General features: G+C 45.7%; 1 protein-coding gene across 1 annotated transcript in view; it reads right to left on the minus strand.

Annotated features, from left to right (window-relative positions):
- Positions 1 to 1,310: 1,310 nt before the first annotated feature.
- Positions 1,311 to 12,367, minus strand: part of MERTK (MER proto-oncogene, tyrosine kinase) — a 106,323-nt gene continuing 95,266 nt past the window's right edge. The window contains exons 16-19 of the mRNA XM_014791617.2: positions 11,094 to 11,203; positions 9,466 to 9,625; positions 8,653 to 8,789; positions 1,311 to 2,606 (exon numbers count right to left, since the gene is read on the minus strand). Coding sequence (XP_014647103.1) covers positions 2,111 to 2,606; positions 8,653 to 8,789; positions 9,466 to 9,625; positions 11,094 to 11,203 — 903 coding nt within the window. The 3' untranslated portion in view covers positions 1,311 to 2,110. The remainder of the gene's footprint in view (positions 2,607 to 8,652; positions 8,790 to 9,465; positions 9,626 to 11,093; positions 11,204 to 12,367) is intronic.

Raw genomic sequence — 12,367 nt, forward strand, 5'->3', positions numbered from 1 at the left:
GGCTTCCCAGCCCTTCTCAGGCTACATGGCATATACTCAGCAAACCAGACAGGATTTAGGAGGCTGTGGGCATTTGACGAACTATTCATTATATAGTTGTTTACGTTATATAATTAAAATTAGAAATATAAAACACAAAGTATATTAGTTTAGACATTTAATACTAAATTTATATGAAACTGCCAAATGACTAACAGTTTTTCAATTTGCCTACTTATCTTACCGGTACGAACATACCTTTTTACATTGGGTGTTTTGGCTTGAACTAGCCATAGTCAGTTCCTGATCAAGACTTTAATGACAAGCTATCCACATTCCTGATAGTCACCATCAACAAGAAACTTTGTATAAGTAGGTGATATAAAACTTTTTATTGATTTTTTAACCATTCAAAAATTTCCAACAGTAGGATTTATCTTTATAGGATCTAACAGCCTTTTTTGTTCTTTCCTTAAAAAAATGTGATGCTGGTATTTCTCATACCAATGCAGATTATTTTCAAACCATCAGAACTTTCTTGTATGGAGCATTGCACAATAATAGTGGAGCCATCTCACCCTGCAGATCGGGGCACCTAGGCTGGCAGCCGAGACCAGGAACCAGGCTGTGAGGGCCACACCTCTGGGCGCAGTGCAGATGCTCATCCTCAGGCTGTGGTGGCCTGGGTGAGGCTGCTCACAAGTAGGGAGCAATGGGCCTGAGGAGGCCAGTGGCCCTGGGCCTGCATGGCTGCCCCAAGGTCTGAGGGATCAACACTTAAACCGATGGCATCAGTCTGCTGCCTTTACTAGAGAGTAAGTTAGCCTCTTCCTGCCTCAGTCTGCCCATCTGTGAAGTGGAGATAATAGAGGTACCGACTGGTAGGGTTGTTATCAGGATTAAATGAGTGCCGTGCCTGGCCACATAGTAAGTGCTATCTGTGTGTTTATTAAATAAAAATAAAAGGTCGAGAGGCTCTGGAGCAGACCTCCAAATCACACGCTTAGAGCCAGCCAGAATCAGATTGCTTAGTTCTGAGTTCTGGCTCCACCCCTCTAGATGCGGGCCATGGCAGAGTAACCTCTCCAGCCTTGGTTTCCTGGCCTGCACATGATGATGGCACTGGTACCCACGGGAATGATACACAGACTCAATAGGACAGTTCACATGAAGTGCTTGCAAGATAACAAGTGCTCAGCAAACAATGGCTGGTATGATGCAGCAGAGGCAGGACGTGAACTTAGGGGTGCTGAACTTTAAGCCTGTGCCCACCTCCCGTGTCTGCCTCCCATGAGTAACGCTTCCCCAACAGAAAAGTGCTTCACTTGTCAGACTCTTGTCTATAATTTATTTTAAATCATTCCACAAAGATTTGTATTTTTCAACCTTTTAATATTTTTTGGTTCTTCATCTTTGGACTTTCTGGAGTGGTTTTTCCATATCTTTAGAACAATGCCAAGAATGGTCAGAGCAATTGCATTGAGGGCCAGGCATTACGGGAATTCCTTTGCAAAGGCACCAAGGCTGCCGGTGACCGCTGTCTTTCCAAGTCTCAGGTAAGTACGACACACCCTCCCTCATTCATATTTTATCAGGAAGTCATATTGAAGAATTAATCAGTTGTAAAACATTAAATACTAAATGAGTCATTCTTATCAAACAGAAGATTCATGTAGGAATATCAGATTTTCTACAAAACCAGAAGCAAAGTCAAATACTGCATTTCATTTTACAAATATTTTTACATTTCATAGTCACGAAAAAGAAAAGAACTTTAAAAAAACAACTTTGACTCTGTGCAAATGTTACCATCAAGGAACAGCTGTAGAGATGAGGCTGTTAAAGCTTAAATTTTAAGATCTGCGCAATGTGGCATGAAATAAGTCATCTTTTATTAAAATATACTATCTTTGCCTCTTTCCGCCATATACATATATATAGATAGATATTTTCTCTTTAAATAAATATATATTATTTATTTTTAATGATGACTTACTTGACAACATTCATCTGGTGCTTTTGGGCCATGGCATATACCTGGTAAGGAAGACAAATAAGAAAAACATCAAGTGTACATGGATTCTTCTAAGGCAGAAAAATTCCTTGGTTTGGGAATGTCTCTCAGCTCTCCTCACACAAGGACTTCTGGGTCTTCTTCTGAGTCGTCCGCAAACAAAAGTTCATCTGGCAATGGGCTCCTCAAGGGCAGCGTGCTGGAATGGGACCAGGAGACCCCATTCCTTATAAGTCTGTTCTTTCCTGCTGTCCCCATTGCCGGGGTGGCAGAAGCCAGATCTTCCCTTTCCTCACTGCCCCCATTCAGGATGTACCTTCCTTCAGGAAGTCTGTTCTCATGCACTTCTGCTGTGACCACGCTGATGGTGGCGTTGGGGGTGCAAGAAGCAATTATAGAGTTGGGATCGATGTTCACGTCTAGCTGAGCGAGTGCGGGGCCCTCTGCTGGCCCCTCGCAGCTCTCTGGAAAACGTGTGTTGATATAAATGACGTCAGCTTGGTCCTGAACTTCAGGCAAACTTTCCAAGAGCTTTTCTAGCTGCAGCTTCAACACGGTAAAGGTGGGTCGGTCCAAGGGCTCAACTCTCCAGCAAGACTGCATTATTTCATACCTGCAAGTCAAGAGGAGTGAGTTATCTCCCTGGCACAGCACCCACAGCCCTTAGTGCAATCCACCTCTTGTTTTCACCTAATCTTTGATTTTACCGCATTTTAATATGCACTAATTCTACTTTTTGGAAATTACTGAAGTTTTCTTTGTGGCCAAAATATTGGTTCAACTTTTGCAAATGTTCCATGGGTATGTGATAAGGGATCCTCTGTCTCTAGGAATAGAGGACACAGGTGGCAGTTACATCTAACTTTGCAAAGAAGAAGTACGTGAGGTCCTTTCCTTTACATGAGAGGCTGGCAAAATACGGCGCATGGGCCAAATCCAGCCCGCTGTCTGTTTTGTAAATAAAGTTTTATTGGAACACAGTTGCACATTTTTACATATCGTCTACAGTGGCTTCTGCTACCATGGCAGAGTTGAGTAGTCACTACAGAGACCATATGGCCTGTAGAGCTGAAAATATTTACTATTGGGCACTTTACAGAAATAGTTTGCTGACGCCTGTTCTGTATCATCAAATTGGTTGTCACCGGGAGACCTGAGTTAGAAGGGCCCTGGGGCAAGGGCAGAGAAGGCCAGGGGGTGAGGGGAGGGGGAAGATGAAGGATGTGTGCGCCTCACTGGGCTAGGTGTCTGGTGTGTCACTGCATCTAATCTTCTCAACAGCCCTGTCACTGTCACTTCGCAGTAAAAACAAGAGTGAGTTCAGGGACGTCTCAGAACACGTCATGGCTGTGTGGGAAGCAGGGGGCAGCATGGGAACCAGCCTCCAACTGGATAACTATACCCAAGTGCTCCTCATGACCCCTCTGCTGTGATCTATAGGGGCTGAGTCTCCCTTCTGGGTGGTTTCTTCATTCCCAGTGCCCAATATAATTAAGAATTACAATGGAGGGACATTTACATGAGCACAATAAAACAGAGCGATGACTGAGCTAGGAACTGCTGGAGTGAGATGAAGAGCGAGGTATACCGTTATTTCATTTTGATTCTTTCCTGTTTTGAGAAATTGATATTCATGTCACCAGATAAAAAAAGACCCGAATTTAAATTATCTGAGACATGAAGTAGATTACTGATATCTTTGAATATAAATATGCAATTCTCATATTCACATTTAATTCCATCATGTAGATCCTTTGGCTAATTCTACTAACACGTGGTACTGCATGCACATAGAGATCTCATTCATGTAGACGTATAACAATCAATATCTTTTCATTCGTCTATTTTTGCAGCCTCTATCAACACTTGCACAAGCTTCTGGAAGGTGGAGACTTGCAAAGCACTATGCATATGAAGGGACTAACTATGAACACGGGGACACTGAGATAGGGGCAGGGGCACATTTCCCAGTCTGATAATCCTGATTTTCACCTGGACTTCAGGCTTAGAAGTTCTTTTTACTTCCCCTTTGACCTTCATTAGATGGTCACTTAGAATTGACCAACATTTTTTATTTCTATTTTAGAGGTTTTCATGGTATAAATCAATTTGCATGACTTCCTTTTTTTCCAGAGTCTTGATTGTTTGCAATCTGAGATGAGCTTTGAGAAATTCTGTCCTTAGAGACATACTCTCCTTTTCATTACTTCATCAAGGCGCTGTGCTATTTAATTTACTTCCGTGAATTCCATGTCTTAGGAGAAAGAGTTTCAGTAATCTTTTTTCCATATAGCACACTAGCAATATCACTTTGAAACTTATTTTTCTTTTACTTTCAATACTTTATGAAATATATAAAAATATAAATATGACTTTTAAAGACACAGTGAGCATGTACATTGTCTAACCTATTTCCACAAAAGGGCAACTCCACGGTAGTCGACCAAGGAGAGAAACAACAGGGCCTGTACCTGGTGAGTGATGAGAGGGCCGTGATGTTTAGTGATTTCAATTTTATGGATGGAAAGAAAAAATAAGTTTGGTAGTTGCCTTGGTAAATGGTCATTTTTGTTTTTCTGTTGAGATTTATAAAAGATGTAATCATAGGTTGCTGGGGCAATGGGGAGGCGACAACAGCGAGTTGTTATTTCATGGGTACAGTTTCAGTTTGTAACATGAAAAGAGTTCTGGGGATGGAGAGTAGTGATGGTTGCACAACAATGTGAATGTACTTAACACTACTGAACTGTACACTCAAAAATGGTTAACATGGTAAATTTTATGGTATGTGTATTTTACCACAATTTTGAAAAAGATCCAATCATACAAATTTACAGAATTTATAAATTTATGAATATACCCATATTTGTCAAGCACCTGCTTTGATCCTGGCTCTGAGAATGGCTGAGTGTAGCGTTTCAAGGCTGCTCGAGAAATGACGCCTGAAGGCGGGGGGTCAGGGCCTGACCCTAGCTCTGCCACTCAGCCAACGGTGACTCCCATCTCTCTCTTTCTCAGGGTCTGAGCTGCCTGAGGTGCAAGTGGAGGGACTGATCAATCAGCAGAGTAGGGTTTCTTTTTTTTTATAATTTTATTTATTTATTTTTTCCCCAAAGCCCCGGTAGATAGTTGTATGTCATAGTTGCACATCCTTCTAGTTGCTGTATGTGGGACGCGGCCTCAGCATGGCCGGAGAAGCGGTGCGTCGGTCCGCACCCGGGATCTGAACCCGGGCCGCCAACAGCGGAGCGCGCGCACTTAACCGCTAAGCCACGGGCCGGCCCAGAGTAGGGTTTCTGAGAGGGGGAAGGTGGCTGTGAGCTGGGGTCCTCGGAGCAGAGAGGAGTCAGAGCCGCTCCACGCCCACAGTTGTTCCAGGCCCCGAGAGGCATGACGAAGGAAATCGAGAGGTCGGTGTGGGGGTGGGTGGTCAGGCGCGTGAAGAACGAGGGCAGTGCAGGATGGCAGCAGGTGAGCCTCGGGCCATGGGAGCCCCTGATTCTGGGTGGCTGACACAGACATTATCGGGCCGGCCATGTGTGGGGCTGCTGTGCCTCGACCATCTGGTGGTGCTCACCCAACAGCAGTGCCATGAAGGGGAAATACAGTCCCACTCACGGACGGGGCTAGGGAGGCTTGGAGCAGAGAGGGGCTGATTTAAGTCACACCCACTGCCAGTGGCAGCGCCAAATCCTTCTCTCCTCCGTGACCTGTACCTCCTTCGATAAAATTAATAATTGCTGACCTTCTGTTCATGTATTATCATTTGATAGCCATTGTGAGAAACACTCTTAGAGATATAGCTTGACGATCAGCACGACCACCCCATCACACAGGTGCTATCATCTCCATTTTACAGAAGGGGAACCTGAGAGGGTGACACTTGTCCCCAGGACGAGCGTGAAGCCCTGACCGAAGTCACGGGGTGTCCAGCACCACCGTCCATGTTCTTAACCACTCAGTGGCCCTGCCTGCCATGGGTCAGATCCTGATGGGTTTGGTTTTTACCCCACAGGCAATGGGGAACCACGGAGAGATTATGTTTAGGTGCATCCTGTGATCACACTATAATTTTAGAAGGGTCACTCTGGTTGCCACCCGAAGGATGTATTAGGAGCCTGGGGGTGAGGAGAAGAACGAGACGGGAGACAGAAGGGCCTGCACTATTCCACAGGAAACAGCAGGGCCCCTGGCCTGCTCATTCACTTATTCACTCCGTGATGTCATTGTGCCACTGTCCCTCGCATGTAATGAGGGTGTGGGAGCAGATAACCCGAGGCCCCACCCAGCCCTGGGCTTCTATGGTTTGATGCTATTAGAGGTGGAACGGAGAGGCGGGGGACTCTGAAGGACACCTGCTGGCTGAAGGGACCCAGTGGGATTAAGAAAGAACAAGGTGGCTCCCAAGTGTCACACTGGAAGCCGAGGGGAATGAGTGCCAGAGCCACGGACCACAGCGGTTGGCTGGTGGGGAGTGTCTGAGGGCTGCAGCTGGGAGGCCAGGAGCTCAGCCGAGGACATGTCCCACGGAGGTGACGGGGGCATCACACAGAGTGGCCTCTCGGGCAACGGGGCACAGGGCCTGCAGCCTGGTCATTCGGAGAAGGGGTGATCCGTGAGAAGAGGTGGCTCTCAGAGGGCAGGACTGGAGAGCAGGGCACAAGCTGTAATCTCTTAGTTACACCGTTATATTTCTTAGAGTTGACTTTAAAAAGACCAAGGGGCAACTAAACACGGGAGTGAACTCATCTCAACTAAGGTTAGACAGCAAACACAGATCAGAAGCTCAGAAGTAGCTGGCTCATTTCTAAAAGGAAATGCCCCTGAAATGGAAACTCAGAGTCCTCTTTGGGGGACGCTGTTGTTCGTCGGCATCCAGAGCTGAGAGGGGACCCGGGGAGAAGGCCCGGTTCACCGGAGCCTCTGCGAGCCCGAGGTGCGTGGGGCCAGCCCCGAGCCTGGGGACCACGGATCCCTCTGCTTCTGCCTGACCTCCCCGGCCACACGCGTGTGCTGAGTCTGCGACTCTCTCACCCAGAAATTCTCACAGAAAACCGACTCAGCATTCCCTCCATTCCCTCGTTTTGGCTCTACGTGAGACATCTAAAAGCTACAATGTGACACAGCTTAGACTTTGCTAAAACCCAAATAATCACTGCAAATATCAACTTCTTTTGCTGCACGAGAGAAGCTAAGAGAAAAACGGCAACAAAACTCTTCATTCAATATTGGTTGATTGAAATTGCTTCCTCATTTTCAGAAACAAACATTTCATTGATGTGGCTCTTTTAAAAATTACCATGAAACCCCGGATCTAATTTAATTAGGATTCATGATGTTTTTAAAGGGCTTACACTTTTTGTGTCTGTTCTCAATGTTATGTATTTACAATCACAATAACAACCACCACCACCGAGCAGGGTGAGGCTCTGATCAATAGTTTCCTTCTGTCTGGGGTGGACGGGATCTGGGAGGCCTGTGTGCACATTGACCTGGGCCTCTCACCCTATGAGGAAGCGAGTGTGTCTGTGTGTGTGTCTGCGTGTGTCTGTGTGTGGGTGGGTGGTCCCACACATACCCACCCACACCAGTGCCCTGGCATGGTGTTCTATGACAGAGCCTGCTGAAATATTCTTGCCAAATAGGGTGAAAATGCCCCTCTCCAAGCCCATGACCCCTGTTAATGCTGGGAAGAGACTCACCATTAGGAAGGTTCAAATCACCAGGAGGCAGCACCACAAAAAATTATTTTAAAAAGGTCAGCAAGGTGTTTGGGGAGATCAGCCTATAATGATGCTATTAATAATCAGCACCATCATGCGACACTTCCTCTGCGTGCCTCCTGCAGGCTGAGCGCTCCACACACTTCGTTTGTTAACCCTCCCAATGCCTCTCTGAAGAATATGTGACTACTTTTTTGTGGCTGATAACGAGGCACAGAGAGGTCAAGTCAGTTGCGTTGGCCACACACATGGCTAGTCAGGAGGCAGAGCCTGGCCTGCTTGACTCCAAGGCCCAGGCCTCTCCCCATACCACCGGCCCTGAAGAGAGAGGGGACTGTTGGGACGTGATGTGCACTGTGGTCCTGCACGCTCGGAGCTGGGGGATCTCACGCCTGGCTGAGCACAGTTTCCCAGAGAATGTGTTAAAGCATACAGTTCTGGGCCTGCTTTGTACCAGCAGAATCACAATCTCCAGGCACAGGGCTGAGGAATCACACTGTCAGACTATACCTCGAGCAATTCTGATGACCAGCCTGACCTCAGAACCACTGGCTTAGATTCCTAAATTTCCTGATTGAAGATGTTACTGTGACTGGTTTGTGTGAAATGCTGTACAGAAAGAGAGAGAGAAGGATGACTGCAGCAAAGAGGGCAGGTACCTCATGCACTATAAAGCCAACCTATTTATCTACAGGATATATTTTCTAGAGGGGCTTACAGAACTTCAGAAAATGTGCGGGTTCACTGGAGATGTGCACACACCATCCCCCACATCTGGAAGGGCTTCTGGCCTAGGATGTCTGCGTGTGCCGCCTTCTGCACACGCCCGCTGGCTAAGAGCGTGCCCTCCCCCTGCTGCTATGTGTCCCCTGGTCTTTGCAGAGCCAACTGACTGAGCCCTGCAGGGTGCCCAGTGATACAGAGAAGCTCACTCACAGCTCATCCAGGCAGTCCTCGGGCTGCTTCAGCCTTTGGCCATGGAGAAGATAGTCATACATTTCGTGGTTCTGGACTCCAGGATAGGGCGTCATTCCCCGTGTTGCAATTTCCCACATGGTCACGCCAAAGGCCCACTGAGAACAAAGCAAGAAGTTAGGAGGCAAGTCTTTTCAGAAAGGCTGAATGGACTTCTTCATTGGGAAAGGTCACTTCCTTAAAGCCCCGACCATCATGCACAAAGCTGACAATTATGTCTGAGACACACTGCTCTCAACACAGCAATAACGTGAGGTCAGGGCGTCACAGTTCCCCATCTTTACTAATGCTGTTCCGGAAAATTTGACAAAGGCAGATATAGCCTTCTTTCACACTGATACTCTCTTGAATGCTCTAGTTCACTGTTGCTATTAAGTGTTTTCTTTTCCCAATCTCTGGGCAAGGGTATAATTATACAGCATCTTTTATGTAGCAGCTTGGTTCCAAAGAGCCATTGGATGAACTCATTCAATTTCATGTGAATATGAAATATCGTAGTTGTGGGCGATAAGTCACTAAATCGTAGCAAAGAAAAACGGGAATAAATTAAGGCCTATGCAAAGACAGATCTTCTGAATGTCAGGATACAGCACCAGAATCTAGTGTTCCACTTGAATTAAAGTATCTAGCAATAAATAAAAGAGAGGTGCAAGCATGTTCCCAATCCTCGGTTTATTAAACAGTAAAACGTCTTGCGATACCAGGTGAAGTCACTTCTTTCAGTGTGCCTTCACCTTTGCAGTGTAGGGCCCCGAATCAAAGCCGTGTACCTACCACGTCACTTTTACTTGTGTAGACTCGGTCTGCGAGACTCTCTATGGCGATCCATTTCACAGGCATCTTAGCAATGCGGCCTTGGCGGTAGTAATCGCCACTATAAATCTTCTTCGAGAGGCCAAAGTCCGCGACACAGACAGTCATGTCATCTCGCAACCTACAGAGAGCGAGTTCGTGTCCTCAGCGACCTCAGAGGCAAAGCCTTAAATCACAGGTCTGCATCAGATGCAGTTGAAAACATTCACGATAAGTAACCAGAGGATAGAGACCCCATCAGCCTGTGAGGGTCCTGCTCTGGGACCAATGGTAGAGTAAGTGAGGGGGGCCAGAAGAATTATAACCTTGTGCCCCTCTGGTCTGTGTGGGGATCTGGACCAGCAAGGGCACCTGTGCACAGAGGATGGAGACACCTGGAGGGAACAGAGGTGCTGCATAGTAGGGGTAGAAGGAGCACCAGCTCAAATCCAGGGCCCTCTGGTGGACTCATCTAGCACCCAGTAGGCTTCCTGCCTAATGTTGGGAACCAGCATAGGAAAGCCTCCTGACAGTTTGGGGGAGGTAGGGAAGTACATGTCATAAGAGCAGGACAACGGACTCCCTGCTAAGATGGCCAGGTGGTAAGTGAGGAATTAATTGGAAAATTAAAGGAATCCAATTGCATTTCTAGCCCAAGCTGTTAAAACAGACCCTAGACAAGAAGGAGCAGGAGAAGGAGAAATGAGTGGTCTGGAGGTAGGGTGACTACCTTGTTCCTGTTTGCCCAACACTGACTTTTAAAACTGAAAGTCCTCAGTTCTGGGCAAACTGAATAGCTGGTCACCCTACCTGGTGGTAAAAACATGAAGGAAACATTAAGGGGAAAAAACAGTTTTCATGATTCTCCCTCCATGGTAGAAAAATTATTTAAATGAAAAACAAACACAAGACCCTCCTTGGTTTTCAAAAATGAAAAGAAAGTGGTAGGGGGTCAGGGGGTGGGGCTGGTTAGGAGGAGTGAGGGGGCAAGCCCCATTGTCACATCTCCAACCAAGAAAAACAAACAACAGCAATACATTTAAGGAACACTCCCTCTTCTTGCAACAGTAAACTTAAAATCAAGAAAGAGTTATTGTTTTTGAAGATTTGCAGCAAATAATGGGTCTGTTGAAGCAGGTTGAAGAGATGGGGAGTTTTGTCCCCTGTAGTCAGGGGACAAAACTTCACAAGGCAGCTTCATGAAAACTTAGAGACAAAACCTTCATGATATTTATGACTGTCTTCATCATTAGCTGACTTATATATAACTCTGGGTCCAAAGCTAGCTGATGGCAATGGGGAAGGATCACAAAAATCACACTGAGCACTCCTGGCTGGCTGAGAGAGAGTGTGAAAATAAACAAGTAGTCACAGGACAAAGTTTTGGAGGCCAATCAGACTCTTGGAGGCAGAGGCAGTAAAAACCCCTAAGCAAAAACCAAGTCATACATCAGAGCCATAGAAAATCCATCTCCAGAGCCAACACCATCCTTCCCAAACCCAGCTCTCCTCCGTATTTTAACAGCCACAGGCCACTCCCTAACCCTCCCCGCAACAAATATCTGACACCATGAGGTCCAACCCCTTCCAGGATGGGCCAGGACTCTTACATGCAGTTCCGAGCAGCTAAATCTCGATGAAGAAAATTCCTGTTGCTCAGATACTCCATACCCTCAGCAATGTCCACCATGAACTTCAATAGTGTCTGCAGAGGAATATGCTAGGGAGTGGAAGAAACAAGAAAAAAAATGATTTTTTAAAAGGAAAGCCTGGCAAGTTATTTCCACCTGAGGGGGAAATGGTGTTTTTATTTCTTAAAGGTGTGGCCGTGAAACAAGGAAACAAACCTCTAATTTCCATATCACTAAGATCACAAACAAGGTTTTAAAAAAGAAATGAAAACAACAATAACAACCACCACCCCTAAAACTTCTTGGCAAATATCACATTGTTTTCTCTCTGTCCTTGAAAGCATTGACAGTGAAGAACATTCTTTTCACAAGTTATGAGGTCAAACGTGATCCTCTGTATCCTTCCGGGTGGCAGCAGGACAGAGCACCCATGCCACACAAAGAGGGGGAAAAAGGGGTGCCCTGGCTTCAGCAGGGGCAGGTGTGTGTGAGGGGGGGCCTAATGTTTTGGAGGCAAAAGCCCACTTTGAAGGAGCTGTTTCCAATTGTGCACCCACATCTGCTATCATTTTACTTTGAAATGTTTTGCAAGATATTTTTCTTCTTCTAGACCAGAATTAGGATAGGATTCACCCCTTCTCACAGGACCAAAGTACCCCAAATAAGTATTCAGCAATTTTTATTTTTGTTTCTCTAAGACCCTCCTGTAAGTTTCAACAGTCTAGTGTTTTCTTTATGTTGTAAAAATCAAACAAGACTGTGTTAGAAAACCTGCCATGTTGGAATTGTTTAGGAGGATAACGGCTGATGAAGACCTCCACGTAGTAATGAAACGTTTTAGCACATTTATTTAGCACAGGTATTTATTCCCAAGGAATTGACAGAACAGACAGCAAAGAAAAGGTCTGAATAAACACTTGATTTTCCAGTGCGTCTATGCATGTTGGGACTTCGAGCTCTACCTGTGGCTACAAAGTATCAAAATATGAAAACATTTATTTTTCGTATTTATAAGACCTGGGAGTTAGTTTCCGTCAGTGGAGATACACTTGTGCTTTTGCAAATAGAAACTACTCATTAGTCAGCAAAATGCTGCATACTTATTTGTTTTGTTCAAAAGAACATAAGATGACAACAGTACTTTAGGCAGACATAGACAAGTTGATTCTAAAATTTATATGGAAGGGTAACAAAACCACAAGAGCTAAAACAATTCTGAAAAGTAGAATAAATTTGGAGGAATCACACTACCA

The sequence above is a fragment of the Ceratotherium simum genome, chromosome 40 (assembly GCF_057802395.1).
Source record: "Ceratotherium simum simum isolate JZ-2026a chromosome 40, ASM5780239v1, whole genome shotgun sequence".
In the NCBI taxonomy this organism is placed as follows: Eukaryota; Metazoa; Chordata; class Mammalia; order Perissodactyla; family Rhinocerotidae; genus Ceratotherium; species Ceratotherium simum.